We start from the raw sequence: 19,687 nt of genomic DNA, 5'->3' as shown, positions 1-19,687 counted from the left end.
TTTACTGGATTTGAAATGTTCTCATAATGATTTCAAAGGAATCGCCCAGCTTATCCAGATCCGTTCAAATAACATCCAAATGTCACCGTTTTGAATTCACAACACATAAATATAATTCAATTAAATAGAAACTTAATTTGATATCCGTAGAGAATTTATCTTGCTATTGCTTTATTTAACAATGGTTCAAAGAACAACTTGGTTTCTAAAAAATATACGAGACGCCAGTCACTATTGCCGCGTCTTTTACTGAAATCTCTTAAAATGTTATAGAATCGTCAATTTTAATTTAAATATTATCAATTTAGAAAAAAAACCCTGAAAATTTAATTAAAATTTTAAGAAATATTTGTGTTGAAATGATAGTTATGTCAACGAAAATTTAATTGTTTTAAATTTTAAGATGGTTTAAAAATAATTTTTATGCAGCAATACTTTTTAAAATTATAATGAAAAACACGAATTCGTTTAATCCCACGATAATCTTTTTTGAGGTTTGTAAAAAAAATTTTTTTATTTCAATTAATTTCTCTAGGTACTGAGTAAATTCGAGTCAAATTATCTTCGATTATATCGAGAACTGTAAAATGTTTAAACAAGCAAACATGTATTTGATTTTACACATAGACATTACTCAGGAGTTTATGGTGTTAAAGACTTTGAAGAGAAGGAGTCTTAAGACTTTGAAAGAAAGTCTTTTGGACTGCTTCAAGGAAATTTGAAATTAAATAAGATAATTCTAACTGTCGTAATATTCAATGATATGATTCCCAGTAAATCATTAAGAAAGAAAAGATTCCTGGAAGAACCAGGTGTTTTTTTTTTTCAGAAATTCCTCCAAAAATTATGGTTTTAAAAATTTTAGACACAGAGAAAAGCGTTGTGATTTCGAATGAAGAATCTGAAGAATTTCACAACGACAGCGGATACAATTCTAGAGATCAGTCTGGAGATTATAAAATTAGTATAAAGGAAATGAATGAAGTTTATCAAATTAGTTGCAAAATATGTTCACATGAACAATAAAGTAGCCAATACGTATGTTAGGCTAGATTTGAGAGCCCTCTCCTCTATCGAAGGAATAAGATCGGGAATGAATCTTTACGGAGTTAGGTTTCACAAAGAGGCTTTTGTAAATGCCACTTTAGATTTGGAGAAAAAAATATTGTTGGAGATACGCATACGGCTCTACAGTTGCAACGAACCAGGGAATTAATTTAGCAGAAGTCGAAGAGGCGAATCCTGTAGCAGAAGAATTACTTAGCGGCAAATCCAGTCTACTTGGTTAAAGACACAAAACTACCAGCACCAGCGTTTAGTGACTAGAAGAGCAGCATGTTTCCATAATACCTTCTGTAATTATATTCCTTCTTAGTACCTCTTAATACCTCTGAAAATAAATTGCAAACAGAGCGGGAATATTGACATATGGCCTGATAATATTAGCCTTAGATTTAGGCTTAAGGCTGCTATTTATTCTTTCTAATGTTTCTGGAGGCAGAAGTTTTTGAATAAGTTTCAAATGTTCCTAGATTTCTGAAACAAGAAATTTTTTGATGGAACAGCAAACCTATCATTCATAAGGGAAGTTACTGCCATCCAAGAAATTGTACTTAGTATTATAAATAAAACGTTTAAAGGCTTCGTATTATTAAATAAATATTCTGGCCACTAAATTAATTTGATCAACAGTGGTATTAAACACAATGTTATATATGACTGTGATAGCCTCTTTATTCTAAAGTACAATAGTAAGATCCTACTGTATCACAATTAACCAAACAGAAATTGAAATTTATTCTTCAAAATAATATATTTAATCCTTCTAAATCTCAATGGGCTAGATCATTACAACAAGGAAGATGAAAAATTATGGCCATGTGTATACAGTACAAAATTAAATCCGCAGATTGTACTAGATAGACATCCAATTAGAAAAACTGATAGTTTCTATTATACATCGAAGGATAAAAATACATTCAAAAATAGATCTTGTCATGCTACTGAATTCAAACTGCAGAGATTGCCAATGAAAGAATGTCACAATCCTAATTTTTGAATTCCTTAACGAATTTAATATCATGAGGTTAAGCTTGAGAATATTCCTACTGCTTTTAAATGCTTCATAACGATGTAGTACGAGGATTGTATTTTGTTTATTAATACTTGTATGATGTGCTGATAGCATCCTCTATAAAAGAAAAAAAAATGTCTTTCATTGGTTGATTCATTTTCGAAACATTGGTCATTTCATTTTCGAAGGATTGCACCAATTTGTTTGACATGTACATTTATTTTCTTTAAATAAATATCGTATTTGTATTTTAGGAAGTTTCATTTAATTTCTTCACATTTTTTTTCAAGAACCTATAAAATATACTGATAGGCAAATAACCTCCTGACGCATTCATTGCGATTCACAAGAACCGCGATTTAACAGATAAGATGTTTTGAAATGAACTCTGAAGGAAAGATTTATCTAAAAATTGCTTTAGATGGCGTTGTTTGTATATTGAATATATGTGTTATGAAGAAAAATGTTTTTATTTTGTAAATAAATATATGTGTTAAGAAGAAAAAGGATTTTTGTAAATGATAGGCGCTGCATGACGCCACGTTTGAGTAACTGAGACGTTGCTATGTGACGTCGGTATGTTCTAGATTTAAATAGAGTGAAGCAGTTATAGAGTGTATGTTCGGCAATTGTTATGAATTAGTGTACTTTAATTTACTAGTTGAAGATAGAATTATTTCCAACAGAACCCGGCATCTGGTAGATGCAGCTCACAGAATTTAGATTTGCTTTTGTTCTTTACATAATTATGGTACCATCGGCGGGACCGGGTTGTTGCGTTCTAAGTGAAACTGAAACCGTAATCTTTTCAACTCTGAATTACTGAATTTTGAACTATTACATTTTGAATTCTTTGAACAGTTTAATGCATGTGAGTGCGTTGAAAGCTCAAAGAAAAGGACTGAGAACAGCATTTTCTCTTAGCTTAAAAAAGATTGAAACCGAACTTATGAAAGAACAGATGAATTTGAATCTACTTTCGAATTGGAAAGTACAAATAGCGGATAAACTTTAGAAACTCGACACTTGCCAGAATCAAGTTTCTGAATAATTCTTGGAAACTAAAAATGTCGAGCAACTAAAAAAAAAAAATATTTATATAACTATAATGCTGGTGAAGCATGGAAGAAAACTGATTTAACATTTATGATTGTAAAATAAAGCGGTGTATCATTTCATGTCTATTTGTCAGTAATAGGTAATGATGATAGGGATAGTATTATTGATGAAGAAATGCTGGAATAAAGCACAAAATAATAATTAAAAAAACTAATTTTTTTTCTCTCTGAATCGGTAAGACTTTTAATTTCAAAATTGGCCTTTCTAATAAATAAAAGACATATTTAATTGTAAAATTTTTGGTCATACTAAAGCACTTTCCATTTTGGTGATTTCAGCATAATGGGGAATCCAACTTATCTGCAATTTAAATGAAACTTTCAATGCTCTTGAATATTCCATTGAAGAAAATAATCATAATTCTTCCAAAAGTTTTGACATTGAAAATTCTGTTTTGAATGAAATAGCAATCAATTGCAGCTTTACAGACGCATATAGAATACTGAAATCTTATGCATTTAAATATTGAAGCAACCGCTTAACAAAAAAAAGCCAAACATATCCTGATGATATATTAACCAAAAGTTGTACTCCGGGTATTTTTTCCATGGGAAATTCATTCATAACATCAAAAAAGTATGTTTCTATAGGAAATTTCAAAGTTGTACAATATTAAATGTGTAGACAACCCCCTGAGAACATTTTAAGTACTGCATCTTTTAGTATTCCTTACTACCTTTAAAATGGCAATTTTAGTTTTTCATATAGATTTATAGATTGAAAATAAATCTAGGTGATTCCTTTTTTTCACGTCTATACATTAAATATTATAACAAACATTGCACTGTTTGAAAAATTGTAATATCATTTTTAGCACAAATTGCATTACAACATTCACCAACTTACTAAAAATAATTAGTGCACTCCTTTCAATGAATGTTACAGATTTTGATAGAAGAAATAAAAAGAAGAAAATGAGATACCTTTATACTTTGTTCCTTCATATCTTCAAGGAGTTTTTCGTGCAAAAATATTATGTGCTTGAAAAGGTCTATTTTCCTTGTAGACCTTAAAATTCCTGTAATAAGGCAAAAAAATCTGATTATTTTGAGGATTTGTTACATTTAGATCATGTTGAAAATAATTATCTACTGATTTCTTAAAGTGAAAGAAGGCTATGAGTTTATTAACACCACACAAATTTGATTAATGGTTTTACAATGCAAATAAAATTTTTAGTTTAGTAATTTAAACTCAAAAATTTCGTTTGTTTTGTTTTTATTCACTTCTGGTGATTAGCGAATTCTGTAAGAATGTATGAAATTTGCATATTCATCATAGAGAAGATTATTAATTTCTTTTAAAATCAAATTGTGAAGAACCATTTTGGTCTTTTCAATAATCTGAACTAGATTTTTGTGTGAATTATAACAACTCTTATTTTTATGCATTGTAAATTTCTGTTTCAATATTATTACTGCTAATATTTTCAATATTGCCAAGATATTTTAAGAAATGCAAGGACAGCCTATCACAATTAGGTTTATTGTATTATTACGTTTACGTTTATTGTATTTCAAAACTTAAATTGAAGTCTTGTTTTTTCTTTTGCATTTTTCTACTACACTATGTGTCTTCGAGATATAGGACGTTTGCCAGCACCCAGAGTTCGTATTTTGAGTCTCAAATCGCGATTCTAAGTTTCCTGATGACGAATGAACACTTTGTATACATAGCTACTCAAATGTATTTAAAAATAAAATTAAGATTTCTTTTGATAAAAAAATAGTGCTTAGAAACAGAAAAATAAATTACCATTTATATAATTCCTGATAGAAATGATTTTCTGCATGTATTTTGAAAGCAATGGAAAATTCTCTCATTAAAATATAATATAAATTATTTTTTCCACATAAAATCTTCGTAATTTTTGCTAATATTATAATGTTTTTCCAGAAGTGTTCCCTTTACATTTGATAAATACCTTCTATAACTAATAGAACATTTATCCAATTTATTGGAATTAGTTTATATATTTAATAGAATGTACAAATTAAGCAAGAAAATAAAAAAAAATGTAAAGCAATTAACTTTTTTGATAGACATTGGAGTTAGCATTTATAAATTTACATTGACTTTTGAAAATCAATTTTTGTTTCGAAGTATTTTAGCCTACCTTCTAACAATGTAGTAGCAATGTTCTTGATTTAGAAACCCAAGTTCCGAGTTACTGTTTGAAAAGTTGAGATATTGGCCAGAATACCTGGAGTCTCAAAATTACTTGCACAGAAAAAAAGAATTACAATCGTGTGCGCTATAAATTTTGTGGAAACTAATGTATTACTGTGATTTACTGTTTTCTTATTCCAAAGCATTACAATGGTCTTTAAATAGGGTTCAAAATTTGAATAAGAAAAGCAAGAACTAACTGATAATTAACTGAACCTTTTAGCGCTCTTCAAGTAATTCTTATGCTAAAACATCTCAACTAACTCTCATTTTCTTTTTGTAAATCTTTAGATTGTAGAAGTCTTTTTAAATTAGCTTTTTAGAATTTAGTAATTTTGATTTGTAAAACTTTAATTTAATTTATTATTACTTGTTAAAAATATTGAAAAATGACGCATAATGTGCAAAAATGATGAAAAATGATGCAAATAATTCAAAACGTTTAAAATTAATTAAAGGAAAAGAAGTAAATGATTTCGACTCAAACTCTTCTAAAATGCATTAGAATCCCATAATTGAAATTAATTAAAATTATTTAATAAATCAAACTGTAGGTATTAAACGAAATTGTGAATGGCAAGTTCATAATGACATGATGAGCAAAACAAAATGTTTTATGATATTTCAGTAGTTAATTATTTCAGGCCCTTATTCATTCATTCGCCATTAAATTCCATTCTCCTCTCGGAACTTTGAGTGCTACCAATTAATTATTAAATTCAATAAAATTATGAAGAAGAGAAAATTAAACTTTCTGATAAACTATAAAAAATCATCAAATACCGTTTACATCGCAATTCATATCAGCGTATATTACAGGACTTCCTTCCCTATCGTGTCCAATAACGGTAAATGGAAGATATTTCATCAATACCTATAAAAGAAAAGAAATATTAAAAAAATCTGAAGATTGTGGATTTCTTCAGAAATTTTACAATGTCAGATATTAGATGTAGAAACAGGAAGAATTCATTAAAAGAATTGCATATTATTTAGCAGCGTCATTTAAGAAAAGAAGAGAAAAGACTAAAGACTAAGAAAGACTAAAGAATTTTGCAAATTTCGTAATACTTTAATTTTAAAAGAATTAATTGTATTTGAAAGGATTGTTTATGAGTGCACGTCGGAGAGTTCCTAAGCAATATCATTTTTTCCAAATAAATTATAGAAATTAATAAGTTTTAAATATAGGCACCATCATAATTATTTCTGTGTGTTCTCAATTGCTGTAGAATCTATGGACAAATATGGAGCAAGTGTATTTGGCTTTTGATCACAAAAGTGGTCTATATTAGAGAGAATATTTTAAAATAATACTAAACTACAACTGGTTGCCTAAAAATGTATTTCTCTTTCATTTCCAAACATTGCAAAGTATTGTTCATTTATTCAATTTCAATAAAAATATTCTTTGCTTAATGTGATATCACAAATAGACTATCATAACTCTTAAACATATTTCAATTGGAGTAAACCATGCCAATTTTTACGATAATAGTTCGGAAATAAAAATTTATAAAAACAGAAATGATTAGAAAACGAGAAGAAAATATCTATGACTCAGAAATGTATATTAAAATAAATAAGGATTGGTAGTTACATTTACTAATTTAGTTAATTTAATAGTTCTTGAATATGTTCGATTTCTTATCCAATTTATTTTTCTGTGATATATACTCTATCTGAAAATCATCTACTTCCACAGCAAGATATGATAACTAATTTTAATTAATTAACTAGTTAATCAACTAATTAATTTTATTAACTAATTTTCTCAAATTATCAATAAACGCCAAAGCAGAAATTTATTTCAATCAAATCGCAGGACTTCAAAGCTCTTAAATTATTTGTAGCCAGCCACTGCCAACTCCATTAATCTCTGAGGCGTATGAATTATGGGTATTCATCCTGGTACCTTCAATGTAAGATTCAATGTAAATATACATAGGATGTTTATGCATATTTAGAAGGATTTCGGAGTGATTTATTAATGTTTAAAAAGTAAAATTTATATTTAAGTGATTGATTTAATAGATATTTTTCAGGATTATAAATCAGCTTTAAGATTTCCATGATAGAAGAGATTTTTTTTTAAATTTCCAGGCGTATTTTCCATTTTTTTTTCTATTACTTTCTAAAGTCGATCATTCACGTTGGATTTGCATAAAGGTTTTTTCAACTGATATAAGGCATAGTAGCTCATATGTGAAATAAAAGGAACTTTGTAGGAATATATAGAAAGATATTCATGCAATAACTTTTTTAGACCAACATGAGTCTCTTTAAAGGGTCCTTTATTATTTACACCTATTCAATATCATCAATTGTAGTTTGCTCATTAGTGATAGGTGGCGCTGATCTTCGGTGGGCCCATTAAGTTTTCCTCGTAATTTCTGGATAAGCCGAAGTAATGCTTGCATCATATGCAATAACTCAATCAGTCTTCATTTGTTTTCAAGAAATGTAGTGGTATTTTTCGAAGAATGACTTCTTGGTTTCAATATCTGAAATTCATTTGTATAAAGAAATCTAATTTCTTCAGTAAATATCGTATTTCTCTTGATACTGCTTTGTGTTGACTTTGATATTCTTTTCGAATCTTCTTATTTAGTTTCCCATTGTAGAAGAAACATGCCGCAATCATACAAACTACTTTATGCGGCAATTCATACTTTACCGAAACTTTCGAAATAGATTTACGTATGTTTCTTTTTGTTTTTGATAGTAAATAGTTAATAAATAGAGATTGGCGCAGAAATTAAGGCAAACCCATGTCTTAACAAGGATTTTATACCAATATATTTATTTCTATTTATGTCCAGTTAAATAGTTTTATTTTAAATTATACTAGGTGCTCTGTCAATAATTGAAGAAAATTATGATTTTAGCTTTTTTTAAATAGTAAATTTGTGTTTATTATTTTATTTATTATCTCTACAGATGTATTCACAGCAAATTATTTCGCCAATGTCGATTTTTCCCTTGTTAGCAGCGATTTTATTTTGAAAAAAATTCAAATAACTCTATATTTTTATACATAAGACATGGTTTCCGTTTTTTCACTCTTTTATAAATAATGTTTCTTATTTTACACTTAGAAATTTTCAAACAGTGTATTACACAAAGCTTTTGGGTTGGGGAATCTGAATATTTATCTTTAGAAAACGAAAAACGTGTTCATCCATCCGCAGCTTGCTTACATGCGAAATTTTAAATAATAAACTTTAACTCCGTTTGAGTAATATGTTGTTGTAAAAATTCTTTATTATAAAATACTTGCTTTTTTTAAATTCTCTATCTGCCTTATTCTAAAAATGTGTAAATAAAGCCTGCATATATATCTTGAAAACTCTACAGTGGATTATTGAAAACAATTCACTTCTTATACTTTGGAAAACTCCGCTTATTGTTGAAAAGATTCAAAATCTATATCAACTCTACAAGTATCAGAGTTTCTTCTTCCTCTTTATCAATTTTCTTTTTTTCTATCACACATGAAGTCACACAACATCAAATCATTATGTTAATAACAAACTAAAAAGTGACATGTATATATATCACCTAATAAAAGGCTTTCTCTGTGTAACTGAGTGAGCCCAAATATTTTTTTTCTCTATAAATTTCCAGCCGATTTCCTAAATGACAGAATTTTCACGGTAAACTATTAATTAAGGTACATAATTTACATGGACAAGTTCAAAGACAGTATTTCAATTATTATATTCAATACAGATATTCTGAAATCCGGAAATGTCTGGATACTTTTGGCCACAAAGAGGATGCCGGTTCATGGTGATCACTGTCTGGACATTTGAAGAACTCAATGCTCAGGCATCTGAGAAGTATTCAGATTAAGAAGCCATAATATCTCTTTGCCTTTAATACTAGTGTATATTATTTGGAGAAGTTTCTATTTAGGAAGGAAATTATTTAGGAAATTTAAAGAAGAAACTTCTATGACTTGAGAATACATATATTTTTTAACATGGAAATTGAGAGAGCCTTTCATAACAAGATACATAACTTGAGTCTTCTTTTACATATCCTTTTTTAAACGTAAATTATTACAAACTGGAAAACTTCGCTGTAAATGTAAAATATACTTAGATTTTGATGATTTTTAATTTGATAATGAAACATAAAATAACTATCAAAAGTATGTTTACTTTCTTATATCATTGTCTAAGAAATGAAACACTATATCGCACTTGCCACTGAAAGCGATTTTATCATAGTATTGATCTAGAAATGAATTGCTCTACACATATCATATTTGTGATACGTTAAAAAAGAAAGGCTAATGCATTTTCAATTAGAGGAAAATAGGAAATAAACTTATATATAGATATTTGTTAATAACTTAATTTTTTTTCACTTCAACATGACTTAATGCATTGAACTTTAAGCTACAAAATATTTTCCACTATACTAGACTTACTTCTGGAGGCTTAAAATCTGTCAAAATCGTATCCACCTGGAATTCTTTACGCCAAGCAATATGCTAAAATGCACAAAAGAAAAGAATTAGTTTTTTTTTTTTTTTAATTCTAAAAAAGAAAAATCAGTTCCTTCATTTTTAGAAAACATATTAATTATTTTATACTGCATAATGATCTGATTGAAAATAAGTATTATAATGTAAATCTGTCTAAGACAATCTTATCTAAATTTCTTAAATAGATAAAAAAGATGTAAAATTTCTCAAGGATACTTTGGCGCTTGTAATCAAAAATATTTTATGTCAAAAATCGGATTTAAAAGTGCTAATAAATTTTTATGACTAATTATTTCCAAGATAATTACTATTTAATAATCATTCATTACTATATCATCTTTGTTTATCTCTTTTCTATCATCATGGAAATAATTTAAAATAAATAAGACTTTACTTTATAAAAATTGAATATGTATCGGAATTGAGAAAAAAAACGTATAAAAACTATGCAGAGATATTTATAAATATTTACTTTATAATCACTGTGAGAATCAGTTTTATTTTAAACAACCAGACTTAAAAAATTATTATAATAGTAAACTGCCTTTAAAAAGTTCCAACATACATCATAAATCAGAAAAATCTACTAGTTATGATAAAAAATATTTATCATTAAGAAATATAACAAAACTTCAGCAAAACATAATGATACAGATAATATTGTCACATTAATTCACTTTCTAGAAAAGAGTATTAGACTTGAAATTTTAATTCTTCAATTAAAATAATGTTTCTTAAATTTGTAAATTTAAATGTAAATTTACTTAAATGGCTGTTTTTATATTGCAAATGCGAAATACCATTGATTTAGATGAATAATAACAAATTATGCTTTGTGGTATGTAAATCAAGAACTATAAAACAATTATAAAAATGCACAAATAAATTTATCAAAATTAAAGAGTAACTGAACTTTTATTTCAAATTCATTAGAGAAATTATTATAATAAAAAATTTCAACTCACTTTTCTTAACATAGTTTCACTGTTTTCTAAGTCAAAATCGCGAGCTTAAAAAGAGAGAACTTCTTTAAAGCATATTCTAAACATATATAAATATATAATAACATATGGTTATTTTCAAATATATCAATAAATACTATTTTAAGAAATCATTTACATGCTAAAAATTATTATCACATTTTCAAAAAATCGTGGTTTTTTTTAAGCGAGTACCATGTGATTACTCTAATAATGCAAATGGTAAGCAAGATTTTATGTTAATGATTGAAATAAATTTTAAAAATTAACAGAATGTAAAAGAACATTCACGCAAATATTTCAATCAAAACATAATATCATAAATAATTAATATTACAAAAAGTATATTAAAATAAATATTAAATATCTAAGAAATTACAATTATGAAACTCGTTAAATGTCTCAGTAATGATGATGAAACTAATTTTTTTTCCTTTCTGGACAAATTAGTATAAATCCTGTATCACTAATAATAAGCTCATGATTCTTCAAAGAAGAACTGTTCTGCATTCGCTGTCCCTATTTTTATCACTCTGACTGCTAGTTTTACACAGGCGTGATTATAAAATTAAATAATTTAGAAAGAATGGCCTAAATAGAACCACATGCTACTTAAAAAGGGGAAGTATTTTATGCCATTAATTTAAGATGGAGTTATCAAATTTATATTTCTTAACTAGAATTCCTGTTTTAAAGAGAAATCTTAAAATTTTATTAACTAGCAATGAAGAAATAGTTAAATATTTAAAAGTGCTCAGAGCAACTCAAAAATCCAGTTTAAATTTTTTCCTGCTTGAAGAATCTTTTATTTGCTTTTTATCTTGTATGCTTATTGTTTTCCTGTATATTAAAAATATAAGAGAAAATAATTGTATATATATATATATATATATATATATATATATATATAATTATTAAATTATTTGAAGGGAGAAAAGATAACAAGAGATGATTTTTAACAGTAAAAATGAATATCTGATAAGAATTTATTAGAATATCAATAAAATAAAGAAAACTAACTAAAACTTATATGACGGATATCTGTTTTTAGCAAATGCTACTAATTCTATAAAATATTTCAACATTTTAAGAATGTGGTTTTGAAGCCACATGGATTCGTATTATTATGTTTTATGAATAATCAGAAAAACAGATTAAATTTTTGGCTGAAAATTTTAATTTACTTCATCATTATTTAGTAAATGAGAAAAAAAGAATTTTTGAAATGGAAATCTTATGATTTGTTGATAATGACATGTTTTAGTTATCATAATAATATGAATTATTTTTTCTGTCTTACAGCAAGATTTGAAATGTTTGAGTTTTTAAATGACAACTTACTTACTGCTTAAAATGTATTATTTATTAAAACGTACCTTTCAGAAATCTATAATATAGAGTTTCCTCTTCACGCATCTTTGGAGTTATGGCATTTATTGTTCTTCTTTTCAACTGAAAAAAAATAAGCATCCGATATAAACAGAAACGATTTAAAAGATTAGAAATATGCATTGTTAATTCTGACTTCATATTATAAACTAAGTTTTTAAAGTTTTTTTAATGCCTTTCAGACTTCTAATAACGTGCATTCGTTTTTAATTCTATCAATGTTGAAAGGTACAAAACGCCTGTTCATTGAAATTACAATAAGTGCTCGAGATGTTTCGGTATCACTGCAAAAATTCCTCTTCATTCCATTAAAGTAGACTAAATTGAAGGAATTAAAGAGTCTTTTGTTTGTAAAGGAGCTCTCCAAAAAAATACGATATGTCATTCTAGCTTTTAAAAACGGATAAAGAATCTTATATTTGAAAGGTAAACTCAGACGATTCAATATTCCGACAATCATGAACTTGAATGTTCTTAAAAATGAGAAGGATAAAAATCCAGAAATATGATTTATGCGAATGTTTTTTTAAATAATTTAACATTTATGATGTTCACAATCATATAAAAATATATTATTTGGGAAGTAGGAAATTAAATGTAAACATTTTTAATACATATCACAAATACGTGTTAATTGAATTTTCTACATTCTATAATTCTATCATTAAATAGCATTATAAAAATTCTCCACATTAATTGTACAGTATTATGGTTAGCATTAATTAGTTTTTTTTAGCAGAATGAACTTTATAGCAAAGTAAGAGTAACTGGGAACGGCGACTAGAGTTAAACAGCGCTGAAGTCTTAAAGAGGTGGGAAGCCTGTGCTTTCTAAGACACTTTAAATATAGATGAACAAAATTTGCTTACTCGTTTCAAAGTTATTTTCAAATGTAAGCTTAATTTAACTGCACCCGTATTTTAAGCAATAAAAATAATATTACACGTTTGTTCCGTGTATATAAACACGTTGCTATATGTTTATGGGCACGATAAGTAGCAAAATTTTATATTTTTTTTGCATCTAAACCATATAAAGGCTAAAAGAAAGATTAATTTTTCATGTTCGGACGTTCTCCTGAGAAACAAAATAGAATTCTAAATTAACAGTGCCATTTTTCATCTTTGAATAACTGAGAATATAATTTTAAATTAATTTAAAGTGAATAAACTAAGATTTAATAAATATATTTTTTTATTTGGAAAATCCTCTTTTAAATTTAAATAAAAATATTATCTGAAAATATTTTAATTTTAAAAATGCATAGATTTTAATTGTCCAAATTCCTCAAATTACAAACGAAGGTGTTCAAACTCACTTCAATTAATTTTAAGCAAAAAATATTTCACTTGTAACATTTTATGACCTATTTTCTGCGGCACATTCAAGAAAAATAATAGCATTGCATATAGAATTTATAGATATGCATATAGAATTTATAGATATGCATATAGAATTTATAGATATATTTATAGAATAGAGTTTTATAACCATTGCATATCGAAGTTAATAACTGTACAACATCAAAGAGAACCTTAAGTACAAATAAAAAATGCAAATAATATTTAAATTTAAATTTTGATACACTTGCAATTTTTACATTGAATATTTTTGAATAATGTGCAGAATAATTGAAGTTGTTGAAATTTGTTATGGAAGTTTTCATCAGATTTAATAAGTTTTAAATTCAGTCTTACAGTTCTTTTAAAAATTCAGAGGACATCCATGAGCAAAAGTTCCTGATCTAATCATTCCGACTTTCTTAGTAATTTTCATAACAATAAAATAAATTATCCCATAGCAACAAAAGACTATGTTTGAAACTACTGTTCCCATGCATTTTCTTACGAAATTTTCTAATATCTTCTAAACTAAGAGATTAACTTCAATTTCTTACTAATTAATCGAATGATTTAACTCTCAATTGCATATTTGGAGATTTTGTTGTCACCCGTTCTTTACTACTGGAATATTCTCTAGAAAATCCGTCAAATCTGCAAACGATGCAACCATATTTCCAAGGCTAATCCATTAAGAGAAGAATGCTTCAATATTTTATATTGATGTAAACTTTTTGAAAAAATTTCTTCCTCAATTATATGCAATTAACAAAATTCTTTAGATGATTGATTTTCAAAAAATCAGCATTGTTCGAAATATTACAGTTAACATATATTAAATATCGATCTCTTCGATAATCTTTTACTTTTTTAATTACACTTTTTTTACCCTTTTTCTAAGATTTTATCAGAATATAATATAATATTTCACTAAGATAATATCAGAATATTAATAAAATGAAAGAACATTCTTCAGCTCTTTTTAGCTCATTTTAATTAATAACCTTCTTTAACCTAAAGATCAAGTTTCATATTTACGTACTCCATAAATATCGTTATATGTATTCCTAAGGAATTTCAATACATTTTTATATGAAAATTGTAATTTACATTATATATATATATATATATATATATATATATATATATATATATATATATATATATATATATATATATATAATTTTTTAGTTATAATTAAAATTACAAATTATATATACATTTTGATAAAATATATAGCAGGAGTTTTGCCGATATCTCTATTAGGAGCTAGAATATTTCTAGAAGCTTCTATACCCTTTCATGGAAATTATAGATTTCGAGTCTTCTCATCACATTCGACAACCATTGAGTGAATTTTCTCTGTAGAGTAGAATTCCATAAAAAGCTAGTTAAATGTAATCTGCATGGCATTATGATGTACTGTAATTCACTTAACTTTTTGTTATTTTTCTTTGTTTTGTTTATATTTTGAGAGTTTTGTATTCTACGCGTTTTGGCTGGTTTGTGTTTTGTACTTTCTAAACGAATAAAATATATTTATCCATTTTCGAGCTTATTAAACTTCTCACAGTTCGTCCATTATCTTTAACAATTTGTAATCTGAGAATTGCAAATATTTATTACTATTTGCAATTTAATTTTATTCTTACTGCACATATTATCTTAAATATCGAATATTATCTTATCGAACACCTTCTAAATATGCTACTACAGCATTATATTATCAGGTAACTTTTGTTGTTCTTAAACACCTGTTTTGCCCTTGAAAGACGTTAGGAATTCTTCTCGAAAAATTATGAAAAAAAAAGACTTTCAAAAACATATTATTGAATATTTATATAGTTATATTGTAGCGTGAATTTTTGCCTTAATTATACTTTTGATCCTTATATTTATGATAAAAATCTAAACTCTCATTATTTAAATTTCTTAAACTCTCTTCAGTAACAATATTAACAGAAAAAATAATTTATTTATAAGATATCAATATTTAAATAACGCTTTGTTTTTGAAACGCTGAATAAATATAATTTGATTAAGCTTAAAATAATAAGTTAATAAAAATATAATTTAATTAAGTTTCCACAAGTAATCAGCGTCACCATAAAAATAAGAAATTAAAATAAAAAAATATTTATTAATAATCTAATATTTTTATAACATTTAGTATTTCCAATCATTTTTGACGAAATAATAATTAATGAGAAATTAGTATATTCTTAGAATATTACCTCGTCAATTGCGATCTTTTGCTCATTAGTCAGATCATTTTCGAACGTCATTTTCAATTAGTATTCCGCAGAAAATGTTAAATTACAGGCAAGAAAAATACCTAGAAGAGAAAACCTGTTAAACATGAAAAGGTTTCTAAGATGATAAATATCATTTTAAACAAAAATAACTCGTTTCTAAAGATAAGATGTCTATGAAAAATAAAAATAATTGTTGAATTAAGGAATGAATAATGTACTATACCAGTTACCTAAACAGATACAAATTACAAGCGAAATATTTCTATTACGTTGGTTTTGGATGAAAAAAAACAAACACCCAACGGGAAAATTTTGTGGAGCAACACTAGATAATAGTTAGTGATCAACTACTCAATTGAAAATTCTTGGAGGAAATTATTTGAATACTATCATTTTTATTTAAGAAATTTTATCTTTGTAAAGGGAAGTAAAATAAAGGAAAGTTAAAGCACAATAAAGTGCAGGTTTCTTCTAAGGAAATCTGTTTAAAATGAGGATGTTTCTAAGATTATAAATGACATTATAAACATACGCTCACTCTCAAAAGAAAGTATGGGAATTAATATTAAAAGAATGGCATGCTATTCTTGCATAAACATTCTAAAGATTAGAATATGAACTTCATTACAGAGTACCAGCCTTCTTCACAGTAGAAGGCTTCTTATTTCTTTTTAGAATACTTTATATTTGAATACATTCTAGAATACTACTACTAATACACCTTAATAGAATATTAATACATAGCGAAACATTCAAAGATTAAACAGATTAAAACAGTGCCAGAAACCTTTTAATTACGTTGTAAATCGAGGTATGAATATCGAACTGCAGTATTTGTGTAAAAAATTATCATTAACATTATGATTCTTTCTTTTACACCTGATGCCTAATGTACTGCAAATGATATTAGATACTTGAGTAATTTGTAAGAAAAGATGTAAGCACATTTATAACATTTTATAAAATTCAGTATAACTATTCCAAGACACAAAATGAAAAAAAATTCAATCTTGAGGAGACTCCATAATTTTCCTTGACCAAGGTTCTCTTTGAGGGTAATTGAAATTCCGCTAACTCTAGAATCGATGTTGTTTCTAAATCTTAATCGTATTCATTTGAATGTTCAGTGTAATTCTCCAAGATTACCAATGTGTGGGAGACTTCGTACTTTTTCTTCACCACCTACCTCTTAGAGAGAGATTAAAATTCAGCTCACTATAGCATCGATTTTCTTTCTGAATCTTACTGATATTCAATTACAATTTTTATATATTTTATCTTAAATACTCAGCTTTTAAATGTTATTAAACTGGGCGATATTGCGCAGTTGAAATTTATTTAATAAAATCAGTTTTTCTAGAATATTTTCGGAATTATTCTTAAACTTTAACTAGTATTTCGACGACACTTGTTTATATAATCTATAAAATTTTATAAATTATTTGAAAACTACGTTTAATGAGAAAAAACACTTGAAAGAAAAGTGACATTTACTTTCAAAAGTTGTTCTTTTTTTTTTTAATATTTTCTCGAATAGGCGCATTTTTTTACAAAATTTTTGAAAACTATAGTGTTGTGGCAAAAACAGTCATTATAAAATGCCACAGTTGTCTTTGTATATTGCAAATTTATTGTGCGAAATAAATTCTTATTTTAAGAGCATTAATTTGAGAATATAGTTGGCACTACAATGACTGATTTTTGAAACTAAGTGGTGGAAATTAAGTTCATAATCTTATTTTGTTAACTATTTGCCTAATTTTATTTTCAATCTTTTATAACATTTAATTCGCAGTATTAGGTGGGATTGTTTCGATTTTTATAACTGACATTAAATGTTAATTTTATTTCTTATTTATATATTTCTTTACAAAATAGGATAAAAACTTGTTAAATTGCTACTTTAAATAACTGTATTGAAGAAATGAGAAAAAAAATCCAAGATGACCAATTTATATATGTTTAAAAGGTGTCACAGAGTTTAGGAAAAAAAATAAAAGTATTAAAAAATTGTGCATTTTAGTGTGAATTTCCTCCATAAAAATTTACATCTACTTAGTTTCTTTCAACAGATTAAAAAAAATCCGTCTTGTCATGAAAGCAGACTTGGCAGCGGACCGTTTCGGAGAAAGTTTTAACCTCTGTTTTTTCGTATGAAAAAAATAAAAAAATAAACACGTACACATTTATTAATATTGTAAACTAAATTTGAGTACATATATTCCTTGATTTGCAAGGAATTTTAAACTTCCTTTTTTGAATACCATCTACATTGAAAATTCATGGAAAATTATTTAAACTAAATTGTACCAAATTTGACTTCATTATTTTTAATTAGTAAGAAAGCTCAGAATGAAACAACATTATCGTAATGAAATGAAATATGACGTAAAGTAAAAAATCCTTACGGGATGATTTAAATAAAAGTCAACCTGGTAAAACATAATTTTCATAATTAAGTAAGTACTCTAATTCTAGAGTACTTTGCCTATCAATATTTTATACAGTCGTGAAATATTTATAATACATGGATTTCCCGAACTTAAATTAAATAATTGCCAATTTTCGATAAGAATACGATCATTTTTAATAATCCAGGAAAATTGTGAAATTAAGATTTTAACTGCATTTAAATATAAATATTATTTTCATTGTTTCAAAACTTTTTTTATAATTTTTGCTACCAAATTATCGTCAATTATAACCATTTCATACCGGCAGTTTATCTATGATATAATTTTTTTATTATTAATAAATAACTTTAAAAAAGGACTGTAACAACTAGCTCTCTTCATGAGTATCTTAGTCAGAGGAGTTTTTTTTTTAATTCTTCATATTATTGGCAAATTTCAATCAACAAGGAAAACATATTAAAGGCTTAAATTATGTTTTATAAACCATTTTTTCCTATGAATATTCAATTGCTTTAAAAACATCTTAATAGACAGCATATTATATTTTTGAAAAATTAGTGTACCTTCATTTTTTCGCTTTAATTCGCGAAATAAAAAAGAAATATCAATTCACTCAGCATCCAGAAAATCCTAATTTTAAAAATAAAAAGGAATTATAGAATGAAGAAAAATGCGCTTACCTTCAAAGTCTTAAAATGTATAAAATAAACATATGCTTATTGCATTCAAATTCTAAGACCATTCAAATTATAAGAAATTGTTGTATTTTCTTTCCTTTTCTTTTTTCAGCTATTATCCACAGATACTATTGGCGCATTAAATTTTTTTTTCAAATTCTATATGCTCCTAATTTTAAGTAATCTCTTCTTGAATCATATCTACAATTTATAATGCTTCCCTCTTCTAAAACTCAAATTGATCTAAAATCGCAGTTTAAGTAAAATCATTATCTTTTCAATGAAATTTTGTTATCTCTATGCCAGATTTGAAAAAAAAATGCCTAAGAAGCTTTTTGATAAATAATAATCTGATTAGAAGTCGAAAACAAAAAAAAATTTAATAAGTTAAATAATTTTGATAATCGTCATTCTTAACAACGATAGATTTTAGACAAAATATGCTAACTGCTCAAGTATCATTTTCCGATTTCTTCAGAAATTACTTTTTTTTTTATTTTCTTCCTTTATATTAAATGTAAATTAGGAAAAAAAACCCTTTATTTTTAAGCGATTTTTTAAAAAAAATGTATTTTTTCAATTCGATTTTGAAAATTTTAAACCTAAACTTTTAATATCATTATTCCTTTTTATGTGTTTTAAGAATACATTCTGCCTAAGCAGTTTATTTTATTCTTTAAATATATTCTAACGAATAATATAAACTTTCCAAAAAATTCTTCTTTTACTTTCAACAAATAAAAAAAAATCTTGTTGGTTTATGTACGGAATTTTC

General features: G+C 26.2%; 1 protein-coding gene across 1 annotated transcript in view; it reads right to left on the bottom strand.

The window, feature by feature from the left end:
• LOC129962033 (retinal-binding protein-like) overlaps positions 1–19,139 on the bottom strand; it is a 30,024-nt gene extending 10,885 nt beyond the window's left edge. The window contains exons 1-7 of the mRNA XM_056075711.1: positions 18,916–19,139; positions 15,801–15,901; positions 12,214–12,289; positions 10,823–10,866; positions 9,801–9,863; positions 6,146–6,236; positions 4,117–4,211 (exon numbers count right to left, since the gene is read on the bottom strand). Of these exons, the coding sequence (XP_055931686.1) occupies positions 4,117–4,211; positions 6,146–6,236; positions 9,801–9,863; positions 10,823–10,866; positions 12,214–12,289; positions 15,801–15,851 (420 nt within the window). The 5' untranslated portion in view covers positions 15,852–15,901; positions 18,916–19,139. The remainder of the gene's footprint in view (positions 1–4,116; positions 4,212–6,145; positions 6,237–9,800; positions 9,864–10,822; positions 10,867–12,213; positions 12,290–15,800; positions 15,902–18,915) is intronic.
• Positions 19,140–19,687: the final 548 nt, after the last annotated feature.

This window comes from Argiope bruennichi, chromosome 2, assembly GCF_947563725.1.
Source record: "Argiope bruennichi chromosome 2, qqArgBrue1.1, whole genome shotgun sequence".
Lineage (NCBI taxonomy): Eukaryota > Metazoa > Arthropoda > Arachnida > Araneae > Araneidae > Argiope > Argiope bruennichi.
The sequence above is the reverse complement of the archived record's forward strand: the minus strand, read 5'-3'. Positions and strand labels throughout refer to the sequence as shown.